The following is a 21,809-nucleotide window of genomic DNA, read 5'->3' on the forward strand; positions in this document are numbered from 1 at the left end:
CCTTTTCAGGACATGCCTATCGCAGGTGCAGTGCTCACGGTGACTGGGAGCTGGTTTCCAGCAGGAACAGAACCTGGGCAAACTACACTGAATGCATTCAGCTCCAGAGGGCAGACCTGTGGCACCAAAAGGTAGACAACTCCTCACCAACTGATCAACGGTCAGATGAACCAAGATTTAAAGTTCAAAGTAAATTTATTATCAAAGTACATATATGTCACCATATACAACCCTGAGATTCATTTTCTTGCAGACACACTCAATAAATCCATAATAAAATAATAACCCTAATAATGAAAGACCACACCAAGTTGGGTGTTCAACCACTGTGCAAACAACAACAAACTGCAAATATAAAAATAAAGAAATAATAATAAATAAATAAGCAATAAAGAAGAGTCCTTGAAAGTGAGTCAATTGGTTGTGACAACAGTTCAGTGATGAGGCGAGTGAAGTTATCCCCTCTGGTTCAAGAGCCTGATGTTTGAGGAGCAATAACTGTTCTTGAACTGGCAGTGTGAGTGCTGAGGCTCCTGTACCACCTTCCTGATGGCAGCAGCAAGAAGAGAGCATGACCTGGGTGGTGGGGGTCCCTGATGATGGATGCTGCTTTCCCGCAACAACTCTCCATGTAGATGTGCTCAATGGTGGGGAGGGCTTTATCTGTAATGGATTGGGCCATATCCACTACTTTTTGAGGATTTTCTGTTCAAGGGAATTGGTGTTTCCACACCAGGCTGTGATGCAGCTAGTCAATATACTCTCCACCACACATCTATAGAAGTTCATCAAAATTTTAGATGTCATGCCAAATCTTCACGAACTCCCAAGGAAATAAAGGTGCTGCCGTGCTTCCTTTGTAATTGCACTTAAATGCTGGGTCTAGTAGAGGTCCTCTGAAGTATTAACACCAAATAATTTAAAGTTGCTGACTCTCTCCACCTCTGATCCTTCAATGAGGACTAGTTTAATTTCCCTCCTATATACTAATTCATCACCATCTTTGATCAGGTTAAACTAAACTAAACCAGCAATTACAGTCAGAACCAGGCCTTTGGATTACCTTCTACCCTGAGGATGGGCCTGGCTGTCATTGGTTGGAGTAGGGATGGTGGTTCCTGTCCCAGCAAAGGGAGAGTGCTGAGGGGAAAGTACTGTGGCCACTGGGACACAGTGGTGACTGCTTGTTTCTTTGTGACTTCTGTAGGAAGTGTTTGACCGTCTGCACCTGATGTATACAGTGGGTTATTCCATTTCTCTGGCCTCCCTGCTGGGCGCTGTTGCCATACTCAGCTATTTCAAGTAAGCATCTTTCAATAGGACCCTGATCTTTTAACTGCCTGACACCAAAGTCAACATGTCGGGAGGGTGTGATTGCAACAGAAAAGTGTCATCACTGTACCTATTCCTCACCTGATAAATGATATTGAACCTTGGGTGCTTGAGAAAAGGGGTGAACTCACTATCGGCTGAGAACCCATACACTGGCTGAGGCTTTTCACTCCCACCTCCCATTCTGGGACCCACCCAATCCCACACATCTCCTCACCTCTGACCACTTGTCACTTCTGTACCTCCTCACCTCCATACCTCTTCACCTCTGACCTTTCATCACCTCAGTCTTCCTCACCTAGGGACACCTCCCTTCAACTCTGCCCCTCCTCCACCACTCAGACCACTTTCTGTTCATCTTAGACCCATCTCCTCCTCAGTGTCACAGTCATACAGAAGTACAGCACATTCTGTACTGGCCATTTGGCCCACCTCATCCATGTTGACCTTTTTGCCCATCTACTCTAATCCATTTGCCTGATTTAGGCCCATATTCTTCTATTGCTTGCCTATATAAGTGTCTGTTTCTCAAACATAGCTCTATGTCTCTTAAACATAGCGATTGCATCTGACTCCACCACTTCCTCCAGATATCCACAACTTTCCATGTCAAACACTTATCCCTCAGATCCCCTTCTTCTCCAATGTGATTACATCCTTCCTACAGTGTGGCATCTGAATTGCACACAATGTGCTATGTGCAATGTGACCAGAGTTTCGTGAGTTGCAACATAATATCTCGATGTTTACATTCTGTGCCCCAGCCTATGAAGGCAATTACACCATGTGCCTTCATCACCACCCTATCAACCTGTGTTGCCACTTCTGAACAATTACAGACTTGAACCCCCAAGTCTCTCTGTTCACGAGCACTCCTTTGTGCCCTCAAATTTACTATACATGTCCCACCCCTACTTGACTTCCCAAAATGCACCAACTGACATTCGTCAGAATTAAATTTCATCTGTCATTCTCTGCCCAACTTTCCAGCTGGTCTATATCCTGCTGTAGACATTGACAACCTTCCTCTCTATCCACAACACCACAAATTTTCATGTCATCTGTAAACTCACTAATTATGTCTCTTACATTCACTTCCAAGTAATCACAAACATAGTCTCAGCATTAATCTCTGTGGTACACCACAGACCTCCACCACCGTCCTCTGCCTCCAATCACCAAGGCAGTCTTGGATCCAATTAACTGGCTCACCATGTCCCTAAACCTTTGGACCCACCTACCATGCAGGACCTTGTCAAATGCCTTACTAACATCCATGAGACAATATCCACCTCCCAGCTTTCATCAGTCTTTTGAGTTGCCTCGAGTTAAACAACACAAATCTGTGAAATAGGGCCTTTCCCTTACAAAGCTATACTGACTATCCTTGATTATTCCCTGCCTTTCCAAACCCTATCCCTTAGAATTCCATCCAATAATTTCCCTGCCACTGAGTCTTAAATAATTGACTATCTTCCAGTCTTCTGTTAACTCACTCATGACTAACAAAAATGCAAAAATCTCTGACAGGGCCCAGCAATCTCCTCCCTTGCTTCCCATAGCATTCCAGAAATCACCTTGTCTGACCCTGGGGATTTATCCAACTCGAAGCATTCCAAGATCTTTGTAATACTGAAGTGTTCCAGATTATCCACATCCTTTCCCTGAACTCACTATTCTCTGTGCCCTTCACTTTGGTGAATACAGTCAAGAAATATTCACCAGTCCTAGAGAGATAGAGCATGGAAGCAGGTCCTTTGGTCCACTGAGTCCACATCAATCCATTTATACCAATCCTATATTAATCCCATTTTTCATTCTCCTCTACTCCCACCACTCACTCAGACACTTGAAAGAATATACTGTGCCCAATTAACCTACCAACCTGCAAGTCTTTGGGATGTGGGATGAAGCCCATACAGTCACAGGAAAATGTGCAAATTCCAAATAAACAGCACCCAAAGTCAGGATTGAAACCAGGTCTCTGGTGCTGTAAGGAGCAGCTGAATTAGGACTTTGCCCACATCCCCTACTCCACCCTTTGGTCATCAATTCTTTCCCTAGTTATCCTCTTGCACCTTAATCTTACCTGAAGGATATTTCATGGCCCTTCTTTGCCCTCCTAACTCACTTGTTTTCTCCTACACACACTTTATGCTTCAAGATAGTCACCTGATTCCAGTTGCCTATGCCTGCGATGTGCTTCTTTTTCTTTCCGGATTATCATCCAAGGTTCCCCAATCTTGCCATTTTTTCAGGACCTACAGGTGTGGTCACCATGAACATTGGATATGTCCCTAATCTCCCATGTTCTGTAGCAGGAGCACATCACTGCACTACCCTCCACATCATTTATCCCCAGTCCCTTACCTACTTCCCCTCCTCACCAAGCCCACATTTTGACCTCACTGCCCTACTCAAGACAGCTGCTCCCAGTTCACCTGCCTACTCTGTTATACTTCCTGTACACTGGTGCTGTGCTCCTCCTGCTGTCTTTGGACCTTACTAGGAGGATTCCTCTCCTCACCACCCCCATGAGGTTTCACTGCATGAGGGAGCTGGCTTCCAACAGAGGGGATAGTGGAAGAATGGGGAATGTTTCTGGGGTGCTGCCAGTTTGATGCTGTGGTCTCTCCCCTCTCACCACAGACGGCTGCACTGCACCAGGAACTACATCCACATGCACCTTTTTACTTCCTTCATGTGCCGGGCCATCAGCATCTTTGTCAAGGATGCTGTAGTCTATTCGGACTCGGAGATGGATGGGCTGGAGGTCCGCACTGAAGATTTAGTGGGTGATGTGACACTACTCCCCAGCAACAAGCAGTTTGTAAGTACACAGCGCACACACATGCACCTCGTGCTGGGTATCAAAAGGACAGCCTTTAGGCTGGTCAGTGCTTTACATTCATTGCCAAGACATTGCACTTGAGACGTAACCCAAGGGTTGATAGTAGGCCTCTGCTGAGGACCAGTTAACACAAGGGAGCCAGTTCTGACCAACAGCAGGGAGGTCATGTCTGTCTCGACCTAGCCAAGGCAAGTTCCAGTCATGGACACAGAGTTTTTTCTCTGGAGACATGAGCTGAGGATGGGCAGCTGGCCAGAAATGGGCAGAGCCCAGGTCTGGAATTGCTGTAGGAAGCTGCCTGTCCAGGAGGGAGGGAGAGGTAGCCAGCAACCTCCATATCAACTTCCCACAACAATACTTCTGGTTTGAGGAGAGAGCAGATTTCTGGGCTACCATTTTGGGACTCGATAGGAAATGCTCTGGTGGCTGGTTATGGGTCAGTGACTACTGAGATGTTAGGACAGTGTGGTCCCCATTGCTTTTGTTGCCTGGTAACTGAGCTGTATATTTGCAGGTTGGCTGTAAGGTGGCAGTGATCTCATTTCTGTATTTCCTTGCTACCAATCACTACTGGATTCTGGTGGAGGGCCTTTACCTGCACAGTCTGATCTTCATGGCTTTCTTATCGGACAAGAAGTATCTCTGGGCACTGACTCTGATTGGCTGGGGTAAGGCTGCTGATCACTCCATAATGATTATTTGCTGCCCTCTGATTTCCCTATCTCCAGCATGTGAGTTTGTCATTCCCACTCACAGGGTCCCGGGGTACTCCTCTTAGGTGATAAAAACATACAAGAGACTGTAACTAGTGCAGACGCAAGCATGTGATAGGTTAACATCAGACTGGTCTGCTCCCTTTAGAAGTGAACTGAGAGTCCATGGGAGGACAGAACGTGGGGGAATCCCAAAGAGCAGTGCAGAGTCTAAGGTGGGGGATCATATGGAGGCTTGAAGTTGGTCCTGTTAGTCTCATTGCCAATTGGAGTGTTATTATCTGATGGGATCTTAGTGCTGAGTCTGGGAATGATGATGGGGTGAGGGTTATGGAGGGTGAACACACAAGTGAGGAAACGCGAACACAGTAAGGCTTGCAATGACGACCGTGCTTCTGTCCTCTTCTGTAGGAGTCCCTGCGGTGGTGGTGGCTGTATGGGGAAGCACCAGAGCGTTGCTGGCCGATACACAGTATGTACATCCTTGGGCACAACAGTGGCAGAACTGGCTGAGCTATCAGAAGCTGGCACTGCATATAGGTGCTGGGTGGACCTGGCATCACCCAGTGGGTGGGGAAATGGGGTGACCTTTGGGTGGAATCCAAGTAACCTATGGGTGGGGAATGGAATAACCCATAGTGGGACTTGTTATACACTGGGAGGAAAATGAGGTAACATGTGGGTGGGATGTAGATAAGACTCCAGGAACAGCAGGAGAGAGGGGAGCTGATATTAAGCAATCTGTAACCTGTAATGTCAAAGTGCTGGTAGTTGCCTCATCAATAACCCACCGATACTCAGTTTGGGCTTGGCCAGGACCTCTAAATTCATCCAGACATGGCCCAAACCAAGATCTGGATGCCACTGCAGGGCAGCATTTGGCTGACTGTGGTACCAGTGGATGTCCTGTATCTCTCTTTCCAGATGGCATTTGATACGGTGCCACATCACAAGTTAATGTAGTAAGAGTTGACAGTGCAGGAGGCAACATGTCTGCAGGCAGAGAAAGTGGCTGGACAACAGGAAGCACAGAGGTGGTATGGAAGGGTCTTTTTCTGATTGGTCAGATATAACAAGCGTTTGCCTCAACATCTAAACTTGCTGATGACAAAAAGGTAGGAAATAAAGATGTGAAATGGACATAAGGCAAGTAAGCAGAGATGTAGGTAGGGAAGTGAGTGGGCAAAGATGAAGAATGTGGCAAATGTCACAGGAAAGAAGTATATTATGTAAATAGTGAGGGACTGCAGAGTTCTGAGATGCAGGGAGAGCTGACAAACAAAAAGCCGGAGGAACTCAGCAGGTCAGGCAGCATCACCCACTAACCAAGTTCTCAACAGATTGCTTGTTGCTCCAGATTTCGGCATCTGCAGTCTCTTGTGTGACCACTCTGGTATAGAGACATAGACATAGAATAGTACAGCACAGTACAGGCCCTTCGGCCCACATTGCTGTGCCAACCCTCAAACCCTGCCTCCCATATAACCCTCCACCTTAAATTCCTCCATATACCTGTCTAGTAGTCTCTTAAACTTCACTAGTGTATCTGCCTCCACCACTGACTCAGGCAGTGCATTCCATGCACCAACCACTCTCGGAGTAAAAAACCTTCCTCTAATATACCCCTTGAACTTCCCACCCCTTACCTTAAAGCCATGTCCCCTTGTATTGAGCAGTGGTGCCCTGGGGAAGAGGCACTGGCTGTCCACTCTATCTATTCCTCTTAATATCTTGTATACCTCTATCATGTCTCCTCTCATCCTCCTTCTCTCCAAAGAGTAAAGCCCTAGCTCCCTCAATCTCTGATCATAATGCATACATTCTAAACAAGGCAGCATCCTGGTAAATCTCCTCTGTACCCTTTCCAATGCTTCCACATCCTTCCTATAGTGAGGCGACCAGAACTGGACACAGTACTCCAAGTGTGGCCTAACCAGAGTTTTATAGAGCTGCATCATTACATAGCGACTCTTAAACTCTATCCCTTGACTTATGAAGGCTAACACCCCATAAGCTTTCTTAACTACCCTATCTACCTGTGAGGCAACTTTCAGGGATCTGTGGACATGTACCCCTAGATCCCTCTGCTCCTCCACATTACCAAGTATCCTGCCATTCACTTTGTACTCTGCCTTGGAGTTTGTCCTTCCAAAGTGTACCACCTCACACTTCTCTGGGTTGAACTCCATCTGCCACTTCTCAGCCCACTTCTGCAACCTATCAATGTCTCCCTGAAATCTTCGACAATCCTCTACACTATCTACAACACCACCAACCTTTGTGTCATCTGCAAACTTGCCAACCCACCCTTCTACCCCAACATCCAGGTCATTAATAAAAATCACAAAAAGTAGAGGTCCCAGAACAGATCCTTGAGGGACACTACTAGTCACAACCCTCCAATCTGAATGTACTCCCTCCACCACGACCCTCTGCCTTCTGCAGGCAAGCCAATTCTGAATCCACCTGGCCAAACTTCCCTGGATCCTATGCCTTCTGACTTTCTGAACAAGCCTACCGTGTGGAACCTTGACAAATGTCTTACTGAAATCCATGTAGATCACATCCACTGCACTATCCTCATCTATATGCCAGGTCACCTCCTCAAAGAGCTCTATCAGGCTTGTTAGACACGATCTGCCCTTCACAAAGCCATGCTGACTGTCCCTGATCAGACCATGATTCTCTAAATGCCCATAGATCCTATCTCTAAGAATCTTTTCCAACAGCTTTCCCACCACAGACATAAGGCTCACTGGTCTATAATTACCTGGACTATCCCTACTACCTTTTTTGAACAAGGGGACAACATTCGCCTCCCTCCAATCCTCCGGTACCATTCCTGTGGACAACGAGGACATAAAGATCCTAGCCAGAGGCTCAGCAATCTCTTCTCTTGCCTCGTGGAGCAGCCTGGGGAATATTCCGTCAGGCCCCGGGGACTTATCCGTCCTAATGTATTTTAATAACTCCAACACTTCCTCTGCCTTAATATCAACATGTTCCAGAAGTTGTGATACACATTGGCACCAACGACATAGGCAGGAAGAGGGATGTGGTCCTGAAGTGTGAATTTCGGGAACTAGGCAGAAGGCTGAAGAACAGGACCTCAAGGGTGGTGTTCTCAGGATTGCTGCCAGTGCTACGTGATAGTGATTGTAAGAATTGGAGGAGATAGCAGCTGAATACGTGGCTGAGGAGTTGGTGCAGGGGGCAGGGTTTTAGATTTCTGGATCACTGGGATCTCTTCTGGGGAAGGTGGGACCTGTACAGATTGGATGTGTTGCACCTGAACTTGAGGGGGATCAATATCCTTGCAGGTAGGTTTGCTCGCTTCGGGAGAGTTTAAACTAATTTGCAAGGGGGATGGGACCCGGAGCGATAGAGCAGTGAAAGAAGTGCATGGAGTAAAGCCAGATCTAACATACAGAGAGGCTTTGAGGAAAGAGAAGCAGAATAAAGGGTGTAAAGGTACGAAGGTAGAAGGGCTAAAGTGCGTGTACTTCAATGCAAGAAGCATCAGGAACAAAGGTGATGAACTGAGAGCTTGGATACACACATGGAATTATGATGTAGTGGCCATTACAGAGACTTGGCTGGCACCAGGGCAGGAATGGATTCTCAATATTCCTGGATTTCAGTTCTTTAAAAGCGATAGAGAGGTGGGGAAAGAGGAGGAGGGGTGGCATTACTGGTCAGGGATACTATTACAGCTACAGAAAGGGTGGGTAATGTAGCAGGATCCTCTTTTGAGTCAGTGTGGGTGGAAGTCAGGAACAGGAAGGGAGCAGTTACTCTATTGGGGGTATTCTTTCTTTTTCTTTTTAAATCTTTTTATTGAATAAGTATACAAAAGGTAAGCCATATGGGCACTAATACACCGTCAGAATATAATAAAATTACAGGAGATATTAATACAGAAAAGAAATGATACAAACAATGTAATTTAAACATTACATAATAAGGTAACATAATAGTATACTAATTTTTATATGTATGTATCAATAGAAAAAGGAAAAAAAAAACCAAAAAAACCCCACCGTGCAACTAAACTAAAAGCAAAGCAAAGCAATGGGCTAACTTGGAAACAAGTAGAGTTAAAAGAGTTAAAATCACGTCCTCAAACCCAACCTCCATTAAAAACAGCAGAAAAAAACAAGAAGGGAATATAAATATGGAGCAAAAAGGGGAAGAAAAAAATTACATTAAATGAAAATATTGAATAAAAGATCTCCAGGTCTGTTCAAATTTAAGTGGGGAATCATAAAGATTGCTTCTAATTTTCTCCAAATTCAAGCATAATATCGTCTGAGAAAACCAAAAAAAAGGTAGTTGGAGCATTAAGCTCTTTCCAATGTTGTAAGATACATCTTTTCGCCATTAAAGTAAGAAATGCAATCATTCTACGGGCTGAAGGAGAAAGATTACTGGAAATTTTAGGTAATCCAAAGATAGCAGTAATAGGGTGAGGAGAGATATCTATATTCAATACCTTTGAGATAATATTAAAAATGTCTCTCCAAAAAGTTTCCAGAGTAGGACAAGACCAAAACATATGAGTTAAAGAGGCTATCTGCCCCGGACATCTATCACAAAAAGGATTAATATGAGAATAAAAACGAGCTAATTTATCTTTGGACATATGTGCTCTATGAACAACTTTAACTTGAATTAGGGAATGTTTAGCACAGATAGAGGAAGTATTGACTAATTGTAAAATCTGCCCCCAGTCATCCATGGAAATGATAGAGCCCAATTCCTGTTCCCAATCTACCCTAATCTTATCAAATGGAGCTTTCCTAAGTTTCATAATAATATTATAAATCATAGCCGATGCACCTTTCTGACATGGATTAAGGTTAATTATAGCATCTAAGATATATGTAGGAGAAAGCATTGGAAAGGAAGAAAGTATAGTACTTAGGAAATTTCTAACTTGTAGATATCTAAAAAAATGTATTCTTGATAAATTATATTTATTAGATAATTGTTCAAAAGACATAAGGGAACCATCTAAAAATAAATCCAAAAACCGTGAAATACCCTTAGTCTTCCAAATTTGAAAAGCACGATCCGTGAAAGAGGGAGGAAAAAATATGTTATCTAAAATAGGAATCGCTAGCCCGAATTGGTTAAGATCAAAAAATTTTCTGAATTGAAACCAAATACGTAAGGTATATTTAACTATCGGGTTAGATACCTGTTTGAGGCGTTTCAAATCAAAAGGAAGAGAGGAACCTAAAATAGAACCAAGTGTATAGCCCTGAATAGATTGTAATTCCAATGCTACCCATTTAGGAATGGATAGTGTATCCTGGTCAAGTAACCAAAATTTCATATGTCGAATATTAATTGCCCAATAATAGAATCTAAAGTTAGGTAATGCTAAACCTCCATCTCTCTTAGCTTTCTGTAAATGTATTTTACCCAGTCTCGGGTTTTTATTTTGCCAAATAAATGAAGAAATTTTTGAGTCAACTTTATCAAAAAAAGATTTTGGAACGAAAATCTGTAATGCCTGAAATATATATAAAAATTTTGGCAGAAAAAAACATCTTAACTGCATTAATACGACCAATCAAAGTTAAATATAATGGAAACCATTTAGATGAATGTTGAGTAATATGGTCAATTAAGGGTAAAAAATTAATCTTAAATAAATCTTTGTGTTTACAAGAAATTTTAATCCCAAGATATGAAAAATAATTATTAATCAATTTAAACAGAAAGTTGTGATATAAGGGAAGTTGTTTATTAATCGGGAAAAGTTCACTCTTACTAAGATTTAATTTATAACCTGAAAAAAGACTAAATTGTGCTAATAACTCTAAAACAGCAGGGATGGATTTTTGAGGATTGGAAATATATAAAAGTAAGTCATCAGCATAGAGTGATATTTTATGGGACTTTAAGCCCCGAGTTATCCCAGTAATATTTGGAGATTCTCGAATGGCAATTGCAAGAGGTTCTAATGCAATATCAAATAATAAAGGACTAAGAGGACAACCTTGTCGAGTACCTCGAAAAAGAGGGAAAAAAGGTGAGCTTAAAGAGTTAGTACGGACCGAGGCTACAGGAGAATGATATAACAGTTTAATCCAGGATATAAATTTCGAGCTAAAATTAAACATTTCAAGCACCTTAAATAAGTAAGGCCATCCTACTCTATCAAAAGCTTTCTCAGCATCTAAAGAGATAATACACTCAGGAACATTTTGTGAGGGGGTATAAACAATATTTAACAGTGTACGTGTGTTATAGAAAGAGTAACGACCTTTAATAAAACCCGTTTGGTCTTCCGAAATAATAAAAGGAAGTACTTTTTCTAATCTGTTTGCTAATAATTCAGAAAAAATTTTAGAATCAACATTTAATAAAGATATTGGTCTATAAGATGCACATTGAGCAGGATCTTTATCCTTCTTTAATATTAGAGAGATTGACCCTCTATTGAAAGATTTGGGAAGTTTACCCAGTCTTAATGAAGCCTTGAAAACCCTACAGAACCACGGGATTAAAGAAGATGCAAAACATTTATAGAATTCTGCGGTAAACCCATCAGGGCCAGGAGCTTTCCCCACGTTCACAGAGGAAATAACATTCTTAATCTCATCAGTGGTAATGGGAGTATATAGCATAGAAGACATATCCCGTGAAATCTCAGGGAATTCTAGGTTATCTAAAAAATCATTCATATATTTAGAGTCTCGAGAGGACTCTGATTGATATAAGGAAGAATAAAAATCAAAAAAGGTTTGATTAATTCCCGCATGATCAAGTATCAGTCGATCATTTTGATTATAAATCTGATTAATTTGAGACTTAGTATAATTAGATTTCAATTGGTTAGCCAACAGTTTGCCAATTTTATCACTGTGTACATAAAATTCACTTCTTGTTTTCTTTAATTGGTTTACAATTGAGGATGAAAGTAATAAACTGTGTTCCATTTGAAGTTCAGTTCTTTGTTTATATAACTCCTCAGAGGGAGCTATAACATATTTCTTATCAATTTCCTTAATCTTGTCCACAATTACCAACTCCTCCTGCTTCAGCTTCTTCCTCAAAGCAGCAGAATACGAGATAATCTGACCACGAATATAAGCTTTAAAAGTGTCCCAAAGAATGTTGACAGAAATATCCTCTGTATAGTTAATTGTAAAAAAATGATCAATCTGTTCATTCATAAAGTTAACAAAGTCCGAGTCCTGAAGCAACAGCGAATTAAAACGCCATTGTCTATTATTTTGTATATTGGCCATAATTTTAATAGAAAGCTTAAGTGGAGCATGATCTGAAATGGTTATAGAGTCATAATCACATTTAATCACTGAAGAAATAAGACGAGAGTCAATAAAGAAATAATCAATTCTTGAATAGGAATGATGAACATGTGAAAAAAAAGAAAAATCTTTTTCCTGAGGATGCAAAAAACGCCAAATGTCTGTCGACCCAGAATCAGAAAGGAATGAATTAATCAAAGTTGCAGATTTATTAGGTAAGGTCCGTAGAGGAGCCGAACGGTCCAAAGTTGGAGATAAACAGGTATTAAGATCTCCGCCCCAGATCAATGAAAACTCATTCAAATTCGGGAACTGATTGAATAATGATTTATAAAATTCCGGACAGTCCATATTGGGAGCATAAACATTAACCAAAACTACCTTTTTATTAAATAGTAAACCACTAACCAGTAGAAATCTACCATTCGGATCAGAGATAATATCATGTTGTATAAAAGTAACTGAGGAGTCTATAAAAATAGAGACGCCTCGAATCTTAGCGTTAGAGTTCGAATGAAACTGTTGTTCCTTCCAGAATTTAAAAAAACGTAGTCTGTCCCCCCCTCCGCACATGGGTCTCTTGTAAAAATAGAATTTGTGCTTTAAGTCTCCGGAACACTTTAAAAACTTTTTTCCTTTTAATAGGATGGTTAAGACCATTAGTATTCCAGGAGACAAAATTAATAATAGACTCCATAAACCCTGAAGTCAATCCACAAAAGGGAGGATTGACGATAGGCTCGATCCACGAACCCGGAAAGGGAACAGAACAAGCAAGAGATACCGGGAAGGAGAACGCAACCAATACTTCAATAGTGTAAATAGCCCAAGAAGAAAAAAACTAAAACGTGAAGCCCCTCCCACCACCCCCCACCCCATGACCTCAAGGCTAAATCTAAAACAGACCAGCCGGAAAGAAGCAAGCACTGAAACTACCTCCATGACTTCCGATAGATGCTCACTAAAAAAAAGTGTAAATATAAAAAAGATCAGCTAGTTATAAAACAGTAAAAGAATAAAAAAAGTAAATCAATTAAAACAAACACTTAATATAACAGAGAAAAAGCCAGAAAATATAAAAAAACTGCAACAAACCCCAGACCCTATGAATAAACAAAAAAAAGAAATGAAATTATTAACATAAACTAGTTATAAAAACCTACAAAAAAAGTAGATTTAAAAACTACAATATTTAAGGCCTCAAAGGAAATACGTAGAATGACGTTGAGGAAATAACCACCCAAAATCCCCTGGGAAAAAGAAAGGAATGACGCAGATAGAAAGAAGGTTTAACAACCATATTAATTAATCAAAAATAAACTTTTCCGCCCATATAAGGCAAAAAAAAATTAAGGCCGACAGACTCACAACCTCCGATCAAACGGAGATAGTTAAAAATTACGATTAAGATGTTGAAGATGAAAATTGATCCAGATAACTCTGGGCATCCGATGGAGATTCAAAAAAAACGGAGGGCTCCATCCAACGTACGGATCCTTAGACGTGCTGGGTAAAGCAGCGCTGGTTTTAAATCCATCTTGTAGAGTTCCGACATCACAGATCTGTAACGAACCCGTTGATCCCGAATTGGTTTACTGAAATCCTCCACAAACCGGAAATAAAGATCCAAAAAATCAATGTAACCTTTAGATCAAATGGATCAAAACAGTTTCTCCTTGTCTTGAAAGAAATGAAAACGTAAGCTGACATGTCGAGGTTTATCTGACTTAGACGAGTATGATGGAACTCTGTGAACACGATCCAATAACGGTGGTTGGTCAGGAAATACAGTAGGAAATGCATCTTTTAAAAGTTGAGAAAAAAACTTCATAGGGTTGTCAGATTCAACAACTTCACGCACACCAATCATTCGAAGATTCTGCCGTCACATTCTGGATTCTAAGTCAGAGTTTTTAAAGGTCAGAAAGTCAAGTTTTTTCTTCATTATAGTAATTGTTTCTTCAATTTTCCCCATCTTGAGTTCATTTTGTTGCATGGATTTTTGAAGATTAGATATAGCCAACTGATGTTCCGTAATAGATAATTGTATTTTATCGATTGAATCGGCAATTTTCTGGAAATTAATTGAAATTTCCGAATGAATCAGCTCCGTAATAGAGGTTGAAATTTCCCTTTGAATTAGATCCGATATAGCTTTCAAAGTCACCGGTGGTTCAGTCGGAGGAAGATCGGTACCTTTCGGTCTAACCGGAGGTTTGCCGTCTTTCCCATTTTTTCCATTCTTAGACATAGCAGACCTTAAAAACATCCGATTATCAAAGAGCCCAATTTGTTTCAAAGTATTGTAAAAGTCGATGCCTTAATGGTTAGTTAAAATATAGCTGATCATAAGAAAAAAAACTCAGAGGTAATGGAGCAAGTCAAGAACACGACTTCACTCCATGAGCTCTACCGGAAGTCCCCTCTATTGGGGGTATTCTATAGGCCCCCTGGTAGCAGCAGAGATACAGAAGAGCAGATTGGGAGGCAGATTTTGGAAAGGTGCAAAAATAACAGGGTTGTTATCATGGGTGACTTAACTTCCCTAATATTGATTGGCACCTGATTAGTTCCAAGGGTTTGGATGGGGCAGAGTTTGTTAAGTGTGTCCAGGACGGATTCCTGTCACAGTATGTTGACAGGCCGACTAGGGGGAATGCCATACTAGATCTAGTATTAGGTAATGAACCGGGTCAGGTCACAGATCAAGCAACATACATCAAATTTGCTGCGTTCACCAGCAACTTTGATGTGTGATGTTTGCATTTCCAGCATCTGCAGATTTCCTCGTGTTTACGTTTTTCAGGTCACAGATCTCTCAGTGGGTGACCACCATTCCCTGGCCTTTAGCATCATCATGGAAAAGGATAGAATCAGAGAGGACAGGAAAACTTTTATTTGGGGAAAGGCAAATTATGAGGCTATAAGGCTAGAAATTGTGGGTGTGAATTGGGATGATGTTTTTGCAGGGAAATGTACTATGGACCTGTGGTCAATGTTTAGAGATTTCTTGCAGGATGTTAGGGATAAATTTGTCCCGGTGAGGAAGATAAAGAATGGTAGGGTGAAGGAACCATGGGTGACAAGTGAGGTGGAAAATCTAGTCAGGTGGAAGAAGGCAGCATACATGAGGTTTAGGAAGCAAGGATCAGATGGGTCTATTGAGGAATATAAGGCAGCAAGAAAGGAGCTTAAGAAGGGGCTGAGAAGAGCGAGAAGAACAAGAAGGGGGCATGAGAAGGCCTTGGCGAGTAGGGTAAAGGAAAACCCAAAGGCATTCTTCAATTATGTGAAGAAAAAAAGGATGACAGGAGTGAAGGTAGGACCAATTAGAGATAAAGGTGGGAAGATGTGCCTGGAGGCTGTGGAAGTGAGCGAAGTCCTCAGTGAATACTTCTCTTCGGTATTCACCAATGAGAGGGAACTTGATGATGGTGAGGACAATATGAGTGAGGACGATATCCCAGTGTATGATTCATAAAGGCCAGCGTGTAAGAAGTTATTGTTTAATGATAGGGGAATTTTATACATAATGGGAGGTTTTAAAGGGTGTTGGTGAAGCCACGCCTGGGGTACTGCAGACAGAACTGGCCTCCTTAAAAGATGATAATACTGTACATCGGCAGCAATTGAGAAGTTCACTGGACCAATGCCTGGGGTGGGATAGGGAAAGATTGGACAAGTTTAGCTTATCTATGACTGGAGGTTGAAAGAATGAATGAAGTTATGATTGGAACATATGAGACCCCGAGGAGTCTGATCTGGCTGGATGTGGGGAGGATAGCTTTTTTCATGAGAGAACGTGGAACTGGGGACACTCTTTGAGGCTAGATGAGGCAATATCTTTTCTCCCAAAGGAACTCTCCTGCTCAAAGGGCAGTAGATGTGGAGTCTTTGAATGTTTTAAGGGAGATGGATTATTGACAAGTAAGGGAGTGAATTGTTACTGGGGTTGGAAGGGTGGATGAGTGAGTTACTGTCCTATTCCCTTAAATTGTATGCTTGTCTATAAGTTGCCCTAGTAAACCTGACATCACTGGAAAGACACTCCAATGGTGAAAGGAAGACAGTGTGGTTGCTGGTCAGTATTTCAGAGGTGGGTTCTTCAACAAAGTCTCCTTGGCCCAACCATTTTCAGCTGCTTCATCAATGACCTTATTGTCATCATATGGGCAGAGGTTTGGATTTTCCCTGATGATTGTTTCATATTCAATTTTCTTCACAGCCCCTTATCCCATTCCTGCATGCAGCTAGACCCAGACAGTTCAGGGATGAGCTGATGCATGACAAGTAATGCCTTTCTCCAATAAGTGTAAGTCTGACATTCAAATCAAGTTCCCCAGCATTACCATTGATTAGAAACTTAGCTGGACCAGCACATAATCCTCCAGCTCCTGTGTGTATCCCAGGATAGATTATTTGTGCCCAGTTGCTGACACCTATCGTGCCACTGGCAGTCTCCATCTTGCTGCACTCTGGAACACCTGTAATACATCAACACATTCTCACTTTCTCTTCTCCCCATCAGGTGCTGGGACCTCAGTGCTGGAAACGTGAAGTGGATTTACCAAGTTCCCATTCTTGCTGCCGTTGTGGTAAGTGAGGGGTGTCATCACTGGGCTAGAGTGGGCACCAGGTTACCCAGCAGGAACAGGACATCACTGTGCAGTGAGGGTGGGGAGTTCAGCAGAATCTTCCTCTGGATAGAACGCTTACTTGGACCCCTGCTTTATCGTGGATTTCAGCGCCTACCTCACACACCTCCTCAAAGTGATAACCTTTGCTGGGATAAGGATCTACTGCAGGGGTTCCCAATCTGGGGTCCACGTACCCCTCTGTTAATGGTAGAGGTCCATGGCATATAAAGGTTGGGAACCCCTGATCTACAGGAGTGACTGTCTACTGGAGTAGGACACCACAAGAACTGATTCCTGCTGGGATAGGGATCCAGACAATGACTTCTGCTGGGTTAGGGATCCACTGGTGCTGACCCTGATGGGACATGGTCCCCTGATTCTGGGATTTCTGCCAATGCAAACTCCAGGACCAGAAAATGAAACCTGTAGATTTACAATAATTGATGTTGTATTTTTTAGGTAAATTTCTTCCTCTTTATCAACATTGTCCGTGTTTTGGCATCAAAACTGTGGGAAACAAATACAGGAAAGCTAAACCCTCGGCAACAGTACAGGTAAGCCACAGTCAGAGTCGGACAGCACAGCCCACTACCCCCATGTTGACAAATGACCATCATCAACCAAGGCCACAACTGGCCACTGGGACCATCATCCCACCACTGACAAAGGACAGTGAACACAATTCATGACTGACCACTGGACCATGAGCTGAGATCACTGACTGAAACCTTGAACCTTGATCATTGACCAAAACTATCAAGTGATCTTTGACCAAGGAGTAATGTGAACTCTGCAGTCTGCATTCTGTGACCCTGGATCATTCTGACAGTGATTTTGTTTTGTTTTCCTTACAGAAAACTGTTGAAGTCCACACTTGTCCTTATGCCTCTTTTTGGTGTCCATTATGTGGTTTTTATGGCCATACCATACACTGATGTCTCCGGGATCCTCTGGCAGATCCAGATGCATTACGAGATGCTCTTCAATTCCTCTCAGGTATGGCTGGCACCTCCAGATCTGGAAACAGGGCTCTGACCCTTAGTCTCAGGCCTCTTGACTCACGTGCACATACACACGCCAACAACACACAATCACACACACTCATAAACAGACACACACATCAACACAACACACGTACTCAGATTGACACACTCATTTTTATGTATTTGTACACACTCATTCATACACACATACTTATGCAAAATCTCACAGTCACACACTCAAGCATTCCCTCACATACATACACACACTCACATATTAAATTATCTCTGGATAATTAAATAGAGATTAAGGTAGTGTGGATGATATTTGACATGATCCCATATGGAAGATTAATCCAAAATACGAGACCCCATATGGTCAGACAAGTTACTGAATTGAATCTAAAATTGGTTTGGTGTTAAGAGGCAGAGGGTGATGTGAGGGATATTTTAGTGATTGAAAGTCTCTGACCAGTGGTGTACCACAGAGATTGTTGCTGGGGCCTTTGCTGTTTGTCTGAAAGTGAATGGAGGAGGTACGAATACCTGTAGTAAGATGATGAAGGCAAAGAGGACACATGTCTTTATTGCTGGGGTTTAAAGTATAAGAGCAGGGAGATTACGGTTACAACTTTATAAAACATTAATTTGGCACAGTTGGAGTACTCTATGCAATTCTAGTCACCACCTTATAATAATAATAATAGTATGCTGGTCTGAGGAAGCAGATGAACTTCAAAGTAACTTTATCAAACTACGTATACATATGTCACCGTGAGATTCATTTTCTTGCAGGTATTCACAGTAGAACAAAGAAATACAACCAAATCACTGAAAAACTACACACAATGACACACTGTGCAGCATTAACAGCAGTGCAGTGCAATAGCTGCACAATAAAGGCACTCATTAATGGAAACACTAAACTCAGTAATGTAATGAGGACACAAACAGCAGAAGAGATTAAGAGACAAAAGTGAATCCCTAAGAGCAGAAATAGCCCACTTAATAGAGTATAAAATGGATAAGCAAGCAAGGAAGTTAAGAGAAAAGCTAAGGAAATACCAAGAAGATAGTGTTATAGTATATAATATAGTATTATATAGTATAAAGGCAGAATATAGTATTAATGGTAAGACTCTTGGCAGTGTGGAGGATCAGAGGGATCTTGGGGTCCGAGCCCATAGGACACTCAAAGCTGCTGTGCAGGTTGACTCTATGGTTAAGAAGGCATATGGTACATTGGCCTTCATCAATCGTGGGATTGAGTTTAAGAGCTGAGAAGTTATGTTGCAGCTATATAGGACCCTGGTCAGACCCCACTTGGAGTACTGTGCTCAGTTCTGGTCACCTCACTACAGGAAGGATGTGGAAACCATAGAAAGGGTGCAGAGGAGATTTACAAGGATGTTGCCTGGATTGGGGAGCATGCCTTATGAAAACAGATTGAGTGAACTTGGCCTTTTCTCCTTGGAGTGACGGAGGATGGGAAGTGACCTGATGGAGGTGTATAAGATGATGAGGGGCATTGATTGTGTGGATAGTCAGAGGATTTTACCCAGGGCTGAAATGGCTAACACAAGAGGGCACAGTTTGAAGGTGCTTGGGAGTAGGTACAGAGGAGATGTCAGGGTTAAGTTTTTTTACGCAGAGAGTGGTGAGTTTGTGGAATGGGCTGCTGGTGACGGTGGTGGAGGCGGATACAATAGGGTCTTTTAAGAGACTCCTGAACAGGTACATGGAGCTCAGAAAAATAGAGGGCTATGGGTAACCCTAGATAATTTCTAAGGTAAGGTCATGTTCGGGACAGCATTGTGGGCCGAAGGGCCTGTACTGTGCTGTAGGTTTTCTATGTTTCTAAGATACAAGGTCCACACAAGATATGATCAACCTAACACAAGCATTGTTGAATTTATAGATACACTAAAACAAAAGCTTGATGCATACAAAGCCATACTAAATAGATACATGAAATACACCAAAGAAAACAGAATTATCAGTTCAAGAACAATGAAAATGGTTTATACAGGACATTGAAACTAAATATGACGGACCAAAATTTCACCAACCCTAGCACAGAATTACCAGAAAACACAGAAAAAGAACTTTTGGTCTAATATCTGTCAAACATGGTGACACTCATGAGGAAGCAAGCTAGATTAGGGAGGAAAGAGAATGTACTCACACAATTGAAAACATGCAAACACCTCAAGTTACAATGGATATGCTAAAAGTGGTTATAAAAAATGTATTTACCTTTATCCTTACCTACTAATACATGTCAACAATTTTCTTAAAAATCCTGAAAAAGTGCCCTAATTTTTGAGAGAATGTAAAACCTATCTCTTAGATATCACAAATGACCCATCAAAATATCAATATATAACATTTTATATATAAAATTGTAACATCATGCATCTTGCAACTAATCACCACTTACTTAGATAACCACAATATACTTACAGAAGAGCAAAAGGAGTTCGTAAGTGTATGAAAGGATGTAAAGAACAACTGATAATAGATTCTGTAATTCTAAATCAAGCCTGGCAGAAAAGTAGAAATCTTTCATGTTCGATTCTGTCCCACAGTCATGGTTAATAGAAGCTCTTAATATCTATAAACTCCACCCAATACTTGTGAAATTCCGACAACATCTGGCGTACTGTAATCACCCTGTCTATCAACACCCAAAAAACAACCACCACCATTAGCAAAATAAACCGAGCATTTTCCAGGGCGATTCTCTAATCCCACAATGGTTTTGTCTAGCTTTAAACCCGCTCTCTAACCTGATTTCATTCCCCATTTTCATCTGATTCAGCAAGTTAGAGAGCTGGTATAAGTATCTGAGATACCAATAAGCAAAGAAAATAGATCATAGTGCGATAAAAGGAAATCTTTTGACAGAATTTACTTCAAGGCTTAAGAAAATCTGCCAAACAGAACTCAACAGTAAAACACCGCACACTGTTGGAGCAGTGCTGCCAGGATAATCAAGGACACGACCCACCCAGCCAACACACTTTTCGTCCCTCTTCCCTCCGGGAGAAGGCTCAGGAGCTTGAAGACTCGTACGGCCAGATTTGGGAACAGCTTCTTTCCAACTGTGATAAGACTGCTGAATGGATCCTGACCTGGATCTGGGCCGTACCCTCCAAATATCCGGACCTGCCTCTCGGTTTTTTTGCACTACCTTACTTTCCATTTTTCTATTTTCTATTTATGATTTATAATTTAAATTTTTAATATTTACTATTGATTTGTAATCCAGGGAGCAGGAAGCGCAGAATCAAATATCGCTGTGATGATTGTATGTTCTAGTATCAATTGTTTGGTGACAATAAAGTAAAGTAAAATATAAAAAAGTTAATAAACATTTTCACCATACCTATAGTGAAACACTTTCACTATACCCATATTAATATATTCTTTTGGTATAATATCTTGGTACTAGGCTGATCTGGAAAATTTATGAAGAAAAATAACAAATGAAATGACAAATTTTAGAAAAGACCATGTACACTCAAATGTACTTAGATTAACACTACCTAGGACAGGAGGAGGAAGAGAAGTAGCAGGCAAAAAAAATTACACAACAGTCAGATAAAACTTCTAAGGTTATATTTTCATCAAAAACACGAGAAAGTCTACAGATGCTGGAAATCCAAAGCAACACATACAACATGCTGGAGGAACTCAGAAAGTCAGACAGCATCTATGGAAGTGGATAAACAGTTGATGTTTTGGGCCAAGACCCTTCTTCAGGACTGGAAAGGAATGGGGTGAGTTAGACGCCAGAATAAAAAGGTAAGCGGCAGGGGGAAGAAGGATAGCTAGAAGGTGATAGGTGAAGCCAGGTTTATTAGAAAGATAAACGGCTGATAAAGGAATCTGATAGGAGAGGAGAGTGGACCATCGGAGAAGGGGAGGGGCATAGGGGGAGGTGATAGGCAAATGAGAAGAGGAAAGAGGCCAGAGTGGAGAAGAGGGAAGGGGGAGGGTACTTTTTTATG

The 21,809-nt window shown here is 41.6% G+C and overlaps 1 protein-coding gene across 1 annotated transcript in view; it reads left to right on the top strand.

Moving 5' to 3' along the window:
- The window catches only part of LOC134340487 (parathyroid hormone/parathyroid hormone-related peptide receptor-like), a 59,443-nt gene that overhangs the window by 29,101 nt on the left and 8,533 nt on the right, over positions 1-21,809 (top strand). The window contains exons 4-11 of the mRNA XM_063037798.1: positions 10-131; positions 1,208-1,302; positions 3,982-4,162; positions 4,698-4,851; positions 5,308-5,368; positions 16,708-16,774; positions 17,276-17,370; positions 17,671-17,812. Of these exons, the coding sequence (XP_062893868.1) occupies positions 10-131; positions 1,208-1,302; positions 3,982-4,162; positions 4,698-4,851; positions 5,308-5,368; positions 16,708-16,774; positions 17,276-17,370; positions 17,671-17,812 (917 nt within the window). The remainder of the gene's footprint in view (positions 1-9; positions 132-1,207; positions 1,303-3,981; positions 4,163-4,697; positions 4,852-5,307; positions 5,369-16,707; positions 16,775-17,275; positions 17,371-17,670; positions 17,813-21,809) is intronic.

This window comes from Mobula hypostoma, chromosome X1, assembly GCF_963921235.1.
Source record: "Mobula hypostoma chromosome X1, sMobHyp1.1, whole genome shotgun sequence".
Classification (NCBI taxonomy): Eukaryota; Metazoa; Chordata; class Chondrichthyes; order Myliobatiformes; family Myliobatidae; genus Mobula; species Mobula hypostoma.